Below are 12,983 nucleotides of genomic sequence, written 5' to 3' on the forward strand. Positions count from 1 at the left end.
TACTGATGTTAAGAAAAGGAAATCCACATTGGCCAAGTTTCTTTATTTGATACTTTACATCTTCACTCAATACTATTACCGAATGTTTGAAAAACTGTCCTGTACACCATGAATATACAAAATTTATCTGAAGCATTAAATCTGTAAAAATAGGAACAATTCAGTCAGATCAAGTGTAACTGAAGACCTGGCAGACAGTGAAGGGAATTGTTTATCCGGGCTGAGACACAGTCAGAAATTAAGACTTAACTAAAAGAACCACAGACTATTAAGGAAACAGAACTATGTAAATCAAGATTTTACTAATTTGTCAGAAGATAAGAGAGGGAAAGGTAATGGATTTTATTTTAAATCAGTAAGCATAATGTGATTTTTAGAGACACCTTGGAGGTCTAATTACATACAACTAGAAAACTCACTGCCTTCAGGCACCCTCATATCAAGTGCAAATCTGCGCAGTTATAGAATATATTTATAAAATATACTATATGCAAACATCTTTACAGCGCTTTAAATCAAGCCAAAAAGTAAATATACTTGATGGGACAACAGGAAAAAAAAATCAGAAATCAAAAATGTGGGCAGTGTGACTGTGGCCCTGCAAAGCCAGAGGAAACCACTCAGTTTATCTGCAACAAAAAGAAGATGGGATTTGCACCTTAAAAGTTGACTGTTAACAAAAATGAAGAAAATATCTTCTGTGCTTCTGAAAATTAACATAAAATTAGCTTTCGTGACTTTTACATATTATTGTTATCTTAAAATAACTTCTAAAGCACAATGTCAATCCTTGAATACCAATAACCAATCACATAATTGAAAGTGAGAGGTTTCCCAGCTAAATTCAAATTAAAAACTACATAATTCTAAGGAGTGCAATGCTCTGGAAAAAGCTTTAAATTAAATTATTTTACTTGTAAAGCTAGTGTTAAGTTTTTTTAGTTAGAAAACAACTGGAAGCAAGAAAGCTGCAAGAGTACAAATGACAAAATCCTTTTTAGATACACCACGTGAAAGAGTGAATTATCCACTGATGCAGACAGAAACATCCATTTGCTACATTATTTGCTTCCTTACTTCATTCCATTGCATGTACACACAGCATAAGTATTAAAATGCAGAATAATAAATAAACCGGCTCAGATTACTAGCAAGGGGCAAAACACAATCCAGAATTGTGCTCTATCTAGTTTCTGTTTCAGCAGTCTTTTTCTCTTCAGTTCATGTGAAAAATCATAGTCAGACTTCCAAAAAGAGTCGTTCTTTTTTTTTTTTTATCAGAAACTTAAGTTCATTTGCCCAGGTTCATAACCCAAGACATTTCTGTGAAGGAAGCACAGTGCAAATTATAGGACTAATAAAATTTGCTTACATAGAAAGAAGTTTACTTGATTAATGTTAACTGGTATCTTTATGAAATACATTGTAAAACAAGGATTAAATAACAGGACTGAGTTTGTTGGGGGTTTTTTCCTTAGACTTTTTTCCTCATCCCTCCTTTGAAAAGCTTACTGAATTACAAAAATCTTTAATAAAGTTCCAGTCTTCAGCAGATAAACATTATAAATGCTGCCAATCAATGCCAACTAGAGTCTGATTTGCTTCTTGTGCATGTCCAATTTCCTCTGTAATACTGTGCTGCTGCCAGAGTTTTTGAATCTTTTTAAATCGTTCTTTGCACAGATGTAAGGGATTCCCACGTCTGAAAAGGAGATAACACTTATCAGGAATGATAAAACACTGCAACTAAGCACAAACACTCATGTGTGACATACTAAGTATTAGATAACCCTATAAAATACTACAATATTTAGATAACCCTTTAATATTATTCTGTTATCAGTGCAAATCAATAGGTATTTGGATGAGTAACCTGCAGTGCTACTTCGTCTGGTGCCCCTTCCTTACAGATCAACAGTTCCCTCCAGCCTCTGGGAACCTCAAATCCAGCCCACAGAACTCCAAATGTAGGGTTTTAGCAACCTCTCTGGGCTGAACCAGTTCATATTCTCTGGTTTTGGCCAGTTTCAGAAATAGCAAGCATTAACGATATGAAGTCCCTAAATTATCCTCGCATAGGAAGCAGAGATAGGAGTTAAGACAAAAACCAAAAATAAATAAATAATAAATAAAATATCATCCTATTTCCACTTGGTATTAAATTAACACAGGCTATAAAAACAAATGCACTAGATACAAATGAAATTTTCAGCCTTAGTTTCTAGTCAATTTCACAGATGCTAGAAAGATTTAACTTTAAGCAGTTTTCAAGACAACTCTTTTTATTTTGGGGAAGATCATCCATGAAATATTTTTTACCTAAACCCACATATTAACATTAAAACATCTGAAGATACTAGATGCAGCAGCAATGTCAAAAAATAATGTTACCTATTTAATTAAAATCGAAAAATAACAAAAAAAGTTATTTTTCCTAATTACAGATAGTTCTATAATTCTTATCTTTTAAAGATGCAGTTTTAAAAATATTTACCTGAGTCCCTGGTCTGTCTCTCCATAGTCATCAAGATAAGGAGGGGGATAAAAACAGCCCTTTGTTTTCCCAGCTAAAAATAGCACCTGACATTCTCGTACTCTGGAGAGAAACAGAGACAAGATTTTTAGGAATTGCTTTTTAGGTGAATAGTGTCTCAAACTTTCGTAGACACTGCTTTTCCAGTTCTCACCTACTTTCATTCTGTATAATCTGCACGTACAGATTTTTAAAGGCACATTTTTTTAAACTACACCTCTCATTCTCTTCCTGTTATAACTCCTCAGTAGCAGTTAAAAACAATGTTGTTTCATGTCTTAATATTTGCAGGCTGTGTAAAATACTCAAGAGAACCACACGAAAATAAAACAATTTTGCTTCTCATTAATCCTTGCCAAAGTGAAAATAGACATTATCTAACCCTTTCCTCTATGCAGGAAGACAATTAAAATGACAATTTTTATGTTTTCACCAGCAACAGTAGCAACAAAATCAAAGTATTTACCTTCATCATTTTGTATTACTTGAGTAGAAATAAATGCACAGGCAAAACAAATTCCCTTGAAAATGAAATTTGAACTTTCTTTGAAATTTTATCTTCAAAGAAGCAACCTCTGAACCTTACACCAAAGCATAGGAAGATGAATACACTTCAGTTTTCAGGCAGCCCTGTTGTTAACAAAACACTGCCTGCAATCACTTATATAGAACTCTTAATTTAATGACTATACACGCCATCTAAACCAGCAATGAGAGGAGAAGTGTTCAGCTCCTTACCTAAGGAATATGCCCACTCCAGAACCACAAGTGTATGTATGTGCAGTACAGGCTCCAACATCTTCCCCTTCAAGTTCAGTCTGACAGCAGTAACTCTGAGAACACAGCATGGTCCCACACACAAGGCACAATGTTGGGGCTCTGCTTTTGTCACCACCTGATTTCGGACACCTTTTGTTAAGGGAAAAAAAAGAAAAATAAATCCACTGTATGTGTAAACTCCAGACAGTAAAAAGATTCAGAAGCACTTTTGAACATCTATACAGTTAACAGCTAAAATTTCCATTTTACTGTTTCACTGAAATACAGGGCAGTTTGGCTGATAAATGCTATGTACCCTTTATGATTGCATACACAGCTTTCTGAGACTTTCAGGTTAAAGGTTTTCCAGCTGATGAAAGGAGCAGCAGACTTTGGGGTGCTCACTGTAATTGCACACAACTTACGAGAAATTGGATGCTTGGTTAATGAGGCAGCTGTAGTCATCCGGAAGGTCTATTAATTTGTTGGATTCTCTTGCATAGCTAGAATAAAGCAATCAAATCAGCACTCATATTTCAATGAATAATACACAAGCGACTTCAAACTCATTCATGTTTTCCTGACTCATCTAAACAGCATCTGTGAGTAATTATTCTTTTTCAGTTTCCCTCTTTTCTGCCATTCTTTGAGTAAAATGGTAGCACATAAAAAGACGGACACAGAACATCTCTCAAATAAACCTCCTCCCTTTTTCTTGGTCTTTTTTTTTTATGAATTTGAGAAAACACAGAGGTGGAAAATACATGTAATTTGTATATTTTTAGCAAACTTAATTATGAGGTCACTACAGATTTAAAGAAGTATTTCTTCTCTCCTGTATAAGTTTGTTTGTATTTTCTTTTTGTCACTGATATTGAACAGAAAATAGTGTGACTTTCAAGTAGTATCCTGAAGAGAATGAAATATGCATGCCATGTAAAGGACCTATTTAATATCAAACACTTATATATTTGAAATATATTTAAAAGTAACAGATACTATACACAAAATTCTAATAATCTTCAATTCTAGAAATAATACAAATTAGACTATGAAATGCAAACGGAAGTTTGTAACAGAAGCAATGTACAAGAACATGCTGAGAGGAAAAAGAAATCATCACTGTTAAGTTAGACATAAGCTTAGGAAGAGCAGGTAAGAATCAGCAAAAGGAACATGTAGAAAAGATCCCAACAATCACATGTGGCAAGAAATCAATTACACAACCAAAATATTCTTACTGTGTAAGAAATTATGTTAATGGTCTGGTGTTCCACAGATTGAGTGTTTAATTTTTATTTTTATCACAGCCTTATTGTATGCATAATGTTAAAAGATTTACTTTATGTATTTAGCACAGGAGATTAAAAAGCAGGGGTATGTTTTTAATGACGGCACTGTGAACTTCACATTCATTTCTAATTATTAGGATAATTGTTAACCGCTATTTTTACCCAGCCTTCAGAAAGAACAACACCCTAAATGCTTTTCTACACCCACAAAGTATTAAATGCATTCCAAATTCAAAATAATTGTGCAGCAAGAACAAATGTATGAAAAGCTGATTTTCTTTTCAGCAAATGACTCGATGTTGGCTTTACTGAAGGAATTGGATTCTTTAAAAAGACAAATTAAAAAGCTCTTCAATGCCGGGTATATTTAAAGAAACGTTATACACATCTTTTAGCAACATCGTATTTTTTGCATCAGAAGGTACAAAGTAATAGGAAACATGAGCTGAAATTTTATGACTGCACATTAGTCTAAATAAAACCCCAATATTAAACTTTGCCTTTAAAATCTACCCATTAAAGCAATATTTCCTTTTCTTACAATATTTAAAAAAAATCACTTACTCTGTAATATCTTTATTATCCAACAAAGCAGAACAGATATTATGTTATTATAAACACCCATTAGAAAAAGTATTTGGAAAAAGCTGCAAGAACAAAGTTTTTCTCCCTGTCTCTGCTTAAAATCTCTTTATGTTTACCTGATAGCATGTCTCTTGCCTTCCAGGTATCTTTTTACTTCATTGTTATTGCACCAACTACAAGGAAAAAAAAATTGGCTTTTAACTTCAATAGATAATAGAAATACAAATAAGCAAAAAATCCAAAGTACATCTATTAAAAAAACCACTACCACCAAAATCGTTTCTCTCAAAATACTTCCTTCATAAACACTGTTCAAAATCTATTATTCACTTCCACAGGTATTCCTGGGAGAATACTTACACTACTGTCTTGTGCAGGATTCTTTATTATATTAAAACTAAGCACAAAACCACAACTTACCTTTCTATTAACGTGTTCAGAATCTCACTGTTTTCTTGAAAAAGGCAAGTGAGGTTGTTTGGCAAGGAAAGATAGCTACATAAGTGTTCAAACTGGTTTGCCCCATTTACTGAAAAACAAAAAAGGTGTAATTCTCATAACTTCATATTTAAAATGTTTCTTATGACCACCTTCAGATTTACATTCTATCCCTACATATGCCATATGTGGAGGATAGTAAAGAATGTCACCAACATTGATTATCTGGGGTGTAACAGTGAATTTACAGAGATATAATAGTACATAATGGATACAATAATCCATGATTTGGATTGGAGGGCACCTTAAAGACAATCTCATTCCAACCCCCCTGCCAGGGGCAGGGACACCTTCCACTAGACCAGGCTGCTCAAAGTCCCATCCTACCTTAATATTAATTATTAGCAGATGCTGATTGAATGAAATCAATGCAAGCAAAAGCAGGTCTCATTTGAAAACAACAATCCACAGTAGCTTTGAAACAATCAAAATTTCATTATTAAGAAGAAGAGAATCAATCTCTGTTTAAGTAATCTAGAATGACATTTACCTCTATATTAAAAATACATTTTAAAAACAACCTTTTTTTTTTTTTTTTTGCCTTTTTCATTATGCTGATATGATGCTGCACTGGTAACAAGCCCACATCCATTCAGTCAGCTTCTTCAGACAAGAGAGTTCAAATATAATTTATTTTGACCATTAAGGTTTATGTCTTGAAAACTGATTTAATACAAAGCAGACAATACCTTGAATTTCTGAGGGTGCTGGGACTCCATTTAAGTAATGAAAAAACAAAGCAGAACATCTCAGGAAAGGCATGATTCCAGCTTTTAGATTCCTCCACAGGTGCCAGCCTGAGGAAATTTCTTTCAAGGCACTTAAGAGAATAAAAGAAAAAAAAGTTTGCTTTTATTTAATCATTTCAGTGTGAGAGCTATATTTAGTAAGTCAGCAGTCACACTCCATACTAAATTACTGACTTCAGCTGAAACAATCACTATGTAAAGTGTTTATTTCAAAGCAATCTTCAAGAAAAACAACAAACCAGAGATTCATAAAAATGTAACCAACTGAGACAGTAATTTAAGGATAATTCTGCATAAACATTTCAGATCACAGAATGGTTTTGGTTGGAAGGGACTTTACAGACCATCTCATTTCAATCCCCCTGCCATGGGCAGGGACACCTTCCACTAGACCAGGCAGCTCAAAGCCCCATCCTGCCTGGCCTTGAATACTGCCAGGGATAGGGCATAAATAACTTCTCTGGGCAACCTGTGCCAGTGCTTCACCACCCTCACAGGAAACAACTTCTTCCTAATACCTAAATAAAGTTCTTCCTAAAACCTAAACCCTACTTCCCTTCCATTCAAAGCCATTCCCATCCTAACTGTACTCCAACACTGCCAATTCCAGATTCTGCAAACTGACTAAAAAAATTGTTTCCAAGCACCATCTTCATGAACAGGTATCTTCCTGATCACAGATGAATTTACAGGAATAGTTACTTAAGTGAATCCAGAAGTGCTGGATTAGAAACAAGTTAAAAGTGTCATCTTTGACAGCACTAGTATACAGAATTCGGTCAGTAGTTAATGTTCAGTTCAGGAGGGAGAAAAGTAACATAAAGTTTTATCAAAAGATCATGGTCTTACCTTCCTGTACACTGGCAAAGAAATTTATACAGTGTAAGCACAGCTACTTCCTCTTCACTGTTAGTGTTTTCTTGGTCCATGCCATTCTCTTCTGAAGAAGAAATAAATAATTAACAAATTGTTTCCTATATACATATTTACACAACAAGAATGTATTTTTTCAAGTTCTGATAAAAATGCCCAAACTAAGTGAAGTATTGCACTGAGATAGAATATGAGGTCCTGGACAGCAGTTTTCTGCTGCAAATCTTATGTGGTAAGTTTGTGCTACTGTCAGCTCCAGTGAGGTGCTGGTTCAGCTGTTCAGTTGGTTGGGTTTCTTGACATACTTGCTTGGAGTTCTTTGCTTTTGGCAAACTACGCCTTATGCAGCTCCTCTTGCCAGGAGATACATTGATTCCTTACTGTGCTAACTGCAACTCATTCATCACCCAATGCCTACGCCAAGGCTGCATTAAACACTTCCAGGTACTGCTACACTAGCTGGAAAGCCAGGATTCATAACTAGCTATGCTCCAAGAAATTCCCGGAGTAGAGCAATAAAGACAACATGACTTTGATTCAGAGTACAATCAGAGTACAATTTACTCTTCGTGGGCTCAAAGACAGTGCCAACAATTCTATTTTGTAACTGTAAACTTCACACATTTACCAGCAGCACCATAGCTTTTTCCTAAGTAAAGATTGGAGGAATTGTTTCAATAGAAGTTGAGTCAAAGTGGCATTACCTGTTGATGAGGTAAGTAAAATTTGTATTATGTGTGCCATAGTAACAAGATGAAACAGGTGAAGATCTCCAGTGCCAAGACTAAGCCCTGAAAAATCCTGACAATGTATGGCAGGGAAAGAGAGCACCAAGCTTACCTGTGAAAGAAAACAAGAAAGTTGGTACATTCCTTTTCCTTTTGAATCTTCCCCTTTTCTCTGCCCATGGTGCAACTACACCCCTTAGAGGCAGCATACTACATAAGGCTAATTTTTAAGCTAATTACACAGACGTTATTTAAGAGAACAACAATTATCTATCAGGAGAGTTTTGAGTCCCTTTGTTTTTTAGGTTTGTTATTTTCTTGGGGGGGGGGGGTTGGTTTGCATGTATTTTGGGGTTTTTAACAGACAGTGAGTATGCATTCTGTCTCAACTTACTCATTTTTAATTTACTGAAAATAATGCTTTTATTCAATACCTTTAATTTAATACTTTTATTAAGAATACTTTCATTAAATTTAAAAAGTCTTTGAAGTGTATCAAGTAGTGAAAAAATACTAAAAACCTGAACATTTTGAAAGGTTCCCAACCCAGAGGAAACAGAAAGTTTTCAATAGTTTTTACATAGTGCTTACTGGATCAAAACATTATTAATATATATTAAGAAATACTTACCAATAAATGAAACATGTCAATATCAAGTATGCAAGGAAGATTCCCATTTTTTTCATTAGGCACCAGTGCTAAGTATTTTGGAGAGAAAAAAAAATATTAATTGAACACTTATATATGAAAATATTTTAGTCTACTTCAGTTAAAAAATGAGATCCATCTCCTTCATTTACATGGTTAAAGAACTTAAAACACAAATGTACATCTTTTTTCCAGAGTCAATTCAAGAACTGTTCAACATTATTGGAAAAGAGTCTTGCCTACTTTACTGTATTAAAACAAAACAATAGTGACTAAACAGGAACACTGATCATTGTCTCTTGGACAGGCGCTCAAATAAAACTTCTGCAATTTGCTTAACTTCACGAGACTGCCTAAATGTGCCTCACATAAATCATGTGCCTTACTGACTCAAAAATTCATTGCTACAGTCTCTTGAATTCATTGCTTTATCTCTAATCAAGGTAGAGCTAGGTGTTGGTCTCCACCTCTCTGTAGTATTTACAGTAACCACAAAGTGTTAACCAAAGCACTGCAGCTGACAATGGAAATTCACACACTTAATGAATTCCATGCACCTTCATTTAAAAGCAAACACAAATTCAGTGTTTAGAAAAATGCTACAAGATATTTTAAGTAACAATCAAGGAACAGTTTCTTACTTCTTTACTCCAAGCAGTAAAATCTGACTTGTAATAAAGCTGCAGCTCTGGGTATATTTTACAATGCAGCTATAAGTATTAAGCTGCCAAGTTTAAAAACACTACTAGATTAAAAAATAGTCTCATCATGACAACTTAAAAATACTTCAGTTGAAGACTGCTGCCTTGCTGGCCAAAAATATTGAGAGCTGAAGACATGTGACAGTTGGAAGCTATTTCTATTAGCAAACATCTCACCACGACTCAGACTTCAAATGCTTTCCTTTTTGTCAGCATATAGCCACAGAACTCAACCCAAAAGCGTGAAAAATGTCTGCATCAAAACCATGACCAGAGCAAAGGACTTTCAAAACCGAACTTATTTTCAATAAGTCATCTTTATGTATTGTTAATAGAATACAGACAGATCAAAAGCTCATAATTTTCATTATCCTTAGCTTGAAAAAATAAAATAGCAGAAACTTTTCCTTCATAAAAATAAAAGCAGTACAGTTGCTTCTGTCAGTTGGAAGGAAGGAGAGCTTTGAAGAAATAATGATTCAAGTTTCCAAGAAAACCCAAAACACTCAGAACAAAGTTCTGAGCTCCCATCCGAAGTTCCCATCCCAAAGTTGCAAAGTTCCCATCCAACAGCCAGCAGCATTTTCTCTTCTGCTTCACATAGAAAACAGCTCAACCATTACTTCTACAAACTGATGTAAATTAAGTTTTTCCCCATAAAACTGCCAACTGTTTGCTGAAGTAGCTGGTTTCCATCTACTAGTAATTTCACTATATCAATGAATTTAAAAAGTTTCTCTGCTCTACTGACTGGAGATATTAAAAGTGATCCCATTTTATAATACACTTTCAGAACTGTCCTCTCATGGGCAATTACTTCATTAGGCTGAACTTCAGACTTTTCATCTGTATCTACTAATGCTTCAAGCTTGGAACATTTTGGCTGTTCTCATTAAAATTCTCAATTAACATATGACATTACATAGTAAGTCCTGTCTTAGTAGAGATCCCACTTTTCAAAGAGAGAGAAGTTAGCAGATTTATTACAGACTTCTGCAAATATCCTTTCCACACTACATTAATCTAAATTTCTTCATGTTTAAAGCTCCAGTGGATTACTTTTGTGAAGGACCACATTTCCTTCTTGTTTGCTCTAGGTATCTTTCTCTAATGAAGAATCAACAGAACTCCTTCACAGCAAAATATCCATGCTTCTCTTGGAGCTGCAGTCCGAAAGAATGTCTTTCTTCTTGACTGAACACATATTGGTGGAAATAGCAGCTCTTGGTTTATTAGTTAATACCACTACATAAAATAATCTTCTTCTAATCAGTACTAACAGTCATTCTGAAACCACTCATATATATCTTCACAAAAAAAAAAAACCAGTGTAAGGTGGCAAACTTACATGCTAATAGAGTACAAAAGTGACCCTGTACTGCTGAAAGAGATGAAACTGTCCAGTGAGCTGCTGCAAATCTTGTTAACGACGTAAGGCAGTCATCCTGTAAAATCAAAGAAAAAGAGACACAGCCACAGTTAATGAAGTTCCTCAACTTGTAAAGGTCTTCTGACTTAACAGCATTTTTCTCAGGCCTCTCAACTGCAGTTTATGGGGGCAGTTTGATTGTGTAAGCGTATGACAGATACTTATGTTTATGCAAATATGCAAGTTCCTTTTGGCATTCTTATTTTGACTGTTACCACGAGAAAGTGCAGCTTTAATAAATTATGTGTTTATAGGAAAAAGATGTAACAGTTTTGCCAGATGTGGTTTTAAAATAGTTTAATGATCAGATACAGATCAACTAAACAATAGGGTCCAACAAATAAAACTATCCAATAACCGTAACTTAAAATGTAGACATTCCTCACTAATGAAGCAGAAGTCCCTCTTTTTTCCACCAATTCAAAGAGGAATTTCTACTTGTTCCTTACCTGTCGACAAGGTAAATGACCAAATAATGGCTTATCTTCATCAGCTAAAAATCGTTCTGGGAAAAAAAACCAACAAAATTCATTGTTGTGAGTTTAAAAAAATTCTGAAAATCTCCTATAAAGGATCCAAATGAACAGATCAGTACCTATAGTCTGTATTGTGTAAGCACAGCTGCCCCAGCACATGATAGGTACACGTGGGTCTTCCTCATTTGGATGAACCTTCAAGCCTACTTTGTAAGTTGCCGTACCAAAAGTTGTCAGCATCTCTTTTATGCTCTCAGAATAAGGATTCCTGAAACGAAAAAATTCATTCTTTCCTCCACTGGCAACATAGTACCTCTAATGATAAGCATTCAACTTACAGATGAACAACTGGAGTTTTAAGTGACAACTCCAATATCCTTCTTTGGATCTGGTATTTTATAACTTCATTTTTTTGTGACAGATCCTCAACTATTCTTTAATTTTTTTTGTTTGGAACCAATCTCATTGTTAGTGTTAAGAATATCTAGTGCTCAAAGACAATAAAGTCAAGGCTAAATTACAAGAAATGTGTGTGACTGAAAGCTAAACCTGTCATCAGCTGGAATAAGAGTCTTGCATTTTGTGTGCAGTAAGCAGACCAAGGCGTGTACCACGTAATGAGTTTTGTTACTTTCTCCTGAAGTGAAGAGAGCATGGAAACAAATGCAAATACAACTTTACAGATGAAATTACATATTAACATTCTCTTCATTTCATAGTCTTCCTTCATGTTTTACACACTGTGCTGCCTATAACAATGAATTCTTCATCCAGCTACAAGTAGTACAAAACTTAATCCTCATGCTGTAATTTATATAACTGCAACATGTTTCTGCACAATGACTTAGCACATTCATGTCTGAAATTTTACTGAATTACTTAGGATAATTCTGGGATAATTCTGGGATGGACTTCAATGTCATCATAATAATATTAACTTTTCTAATTAAAGCAAAATTCATATTTTTGCCCTCATTATTGAGACCTTCTAGCACAGAAGTTACGTTCTATTTTCACTTTATGACTTCATGATGAGTTTTTAACTATTTGTTAATATGTAAATACATACTTCAGTTTGAAATTGGGTCTAAATCCTTCAGGTAATTGCAGCTGATCCATTTTTTCTGAATGACCAGAATGGCCTGTGCAAACAAAAAGTAATAAATCACTGATTATTCACCCATATGTAATTTCTACATTACAGAAAGGTGTGGAAGCAGAATCTGAAATTCCATCACCAGAAACTGAAATCCTAAGCTGCTCTTGCCACTTATGCCATCATTTCTTGACTCGGTTGTGGCAGAACCAAAGTGCTTGGTCTCTTCCATGAATATTGTAACATTTTCACATACAAATATACAGATTTCTTCAGACTTACTTGCACAGTCTTCATTTCGAACTAAATGCAGGGCTTTTACTTGCTGGGATACTGTTTTGATCCACTGAGACAGGTTTGGTTGGCTTGAAAAGTCTAACCTGTCAAAAAAACCCCCAAAACCGGTTAAAACGATCTGTAAGACAGAATTAGTATTTCACAGGCATTCCAACATCATTCATCTGTTTCTCAATGGGCTTTTTCTCTGCTGCTCATGCATTTTTCTATGTTCAGTTCTTTTTCTGCAGGTTCTACGCTTTCCTAATATATAATAACAAAGTAAAATCCAAAAACCAAAACAAGGAGACAGGCAATCCAGTAGAGTTTATCAGAACA

General features: G+C 34.7%; 1 protein-coding gene across 3 annotated transcripts in view; it reads right to left on the minus strand.

Moving 5' to 3' along the window:
- Positions 1 to 12,983, minus strand: part of UBR2 (ubiquitin protein ligase E3 component n-recognin 2) — a 55,609-nt gene continuing 42,626 nt past the window's right edge. For 2 of the 3 annotated variants that reach the window (XM_038130941.1, XM_038130939.1), the window contains exons 33-47: positions 12,651 to 12,748; positions 12,342 to 12,414; positions 11,392 to 11,540; positions 11,246 to 11,301; positions 10,716 to 10,812; positions 8,649 to 8,716; positions 7,994 to 8,129; positions 7,266 to 7,356; positions 6,357 to 6,487; positions 5,590 to 5,698; positions 5,286 to 5,342; positions 3,718 to 3,795; positions 3,272 to 3,442; positions 2,495 to 2,596; positions 1 to 1,702 (exon numbers count right to left, since the gene is read on the minus strand). In XM_038130941.1, the coding sequence (XP_037986869.1) occupies positions 1,561 to 1,702; positions 2,495 to 2,596; positions 3,272 to 3,442; positions 3,718 to 3,795; positions 5,286 to 5,342; positions 5,590 to 5,698; positions 6,357 to 6,487; positions 7,266 to 7,356; positions 7,994 to 8,129; positions 8,649 to 8,716; positions 10,716 to 10,812; positions 11,246 to 11,301; positions 11,392 to 11,540; positions 12,342 to 12,414; positions 12,651 to 12,748 (1,558 nt within the window). In that variant the 3' untranslated portion in view covers positions 1 to 1,560. The remainder of the gene's footprint in view (positions 1,703 to 2,494; positions 2,597 to 3,271; positions 3,443 to 3,717; positions 3,796 to 5,285; positions 5,343 to 5,589; positions 5,699 to 6,356; positions 6,488 to 7,265; positions 7,357 to 7,993; positions 8,130 to 8,648; positions 8,717 to 10,715; positions 10,813 to 11,245; positions 11,302 to 11,391; positions 11,541 to 12,341; positions 12,415 to 12,650; positions 12,749 to 12,983) is intronic. The other variant, XM_038130942.1, reaches the window with a different exon arrangement.

The sequence above is a fragment of the Motacilla alba genome, chromosome 3 (genome assembly GCF_015832195.1).
Source record: "Motacilla alba alba isolate MOTALB_02 chromosome 3, Motacilla_alba_V1.0_pri, whole genome shotgun sequence".
Lineage (NCBI taxonomy): Eukaryota > Metazoa > Chordata > Aves > Passeriformes > Motacillidae > Motacilla > Motacilla alba.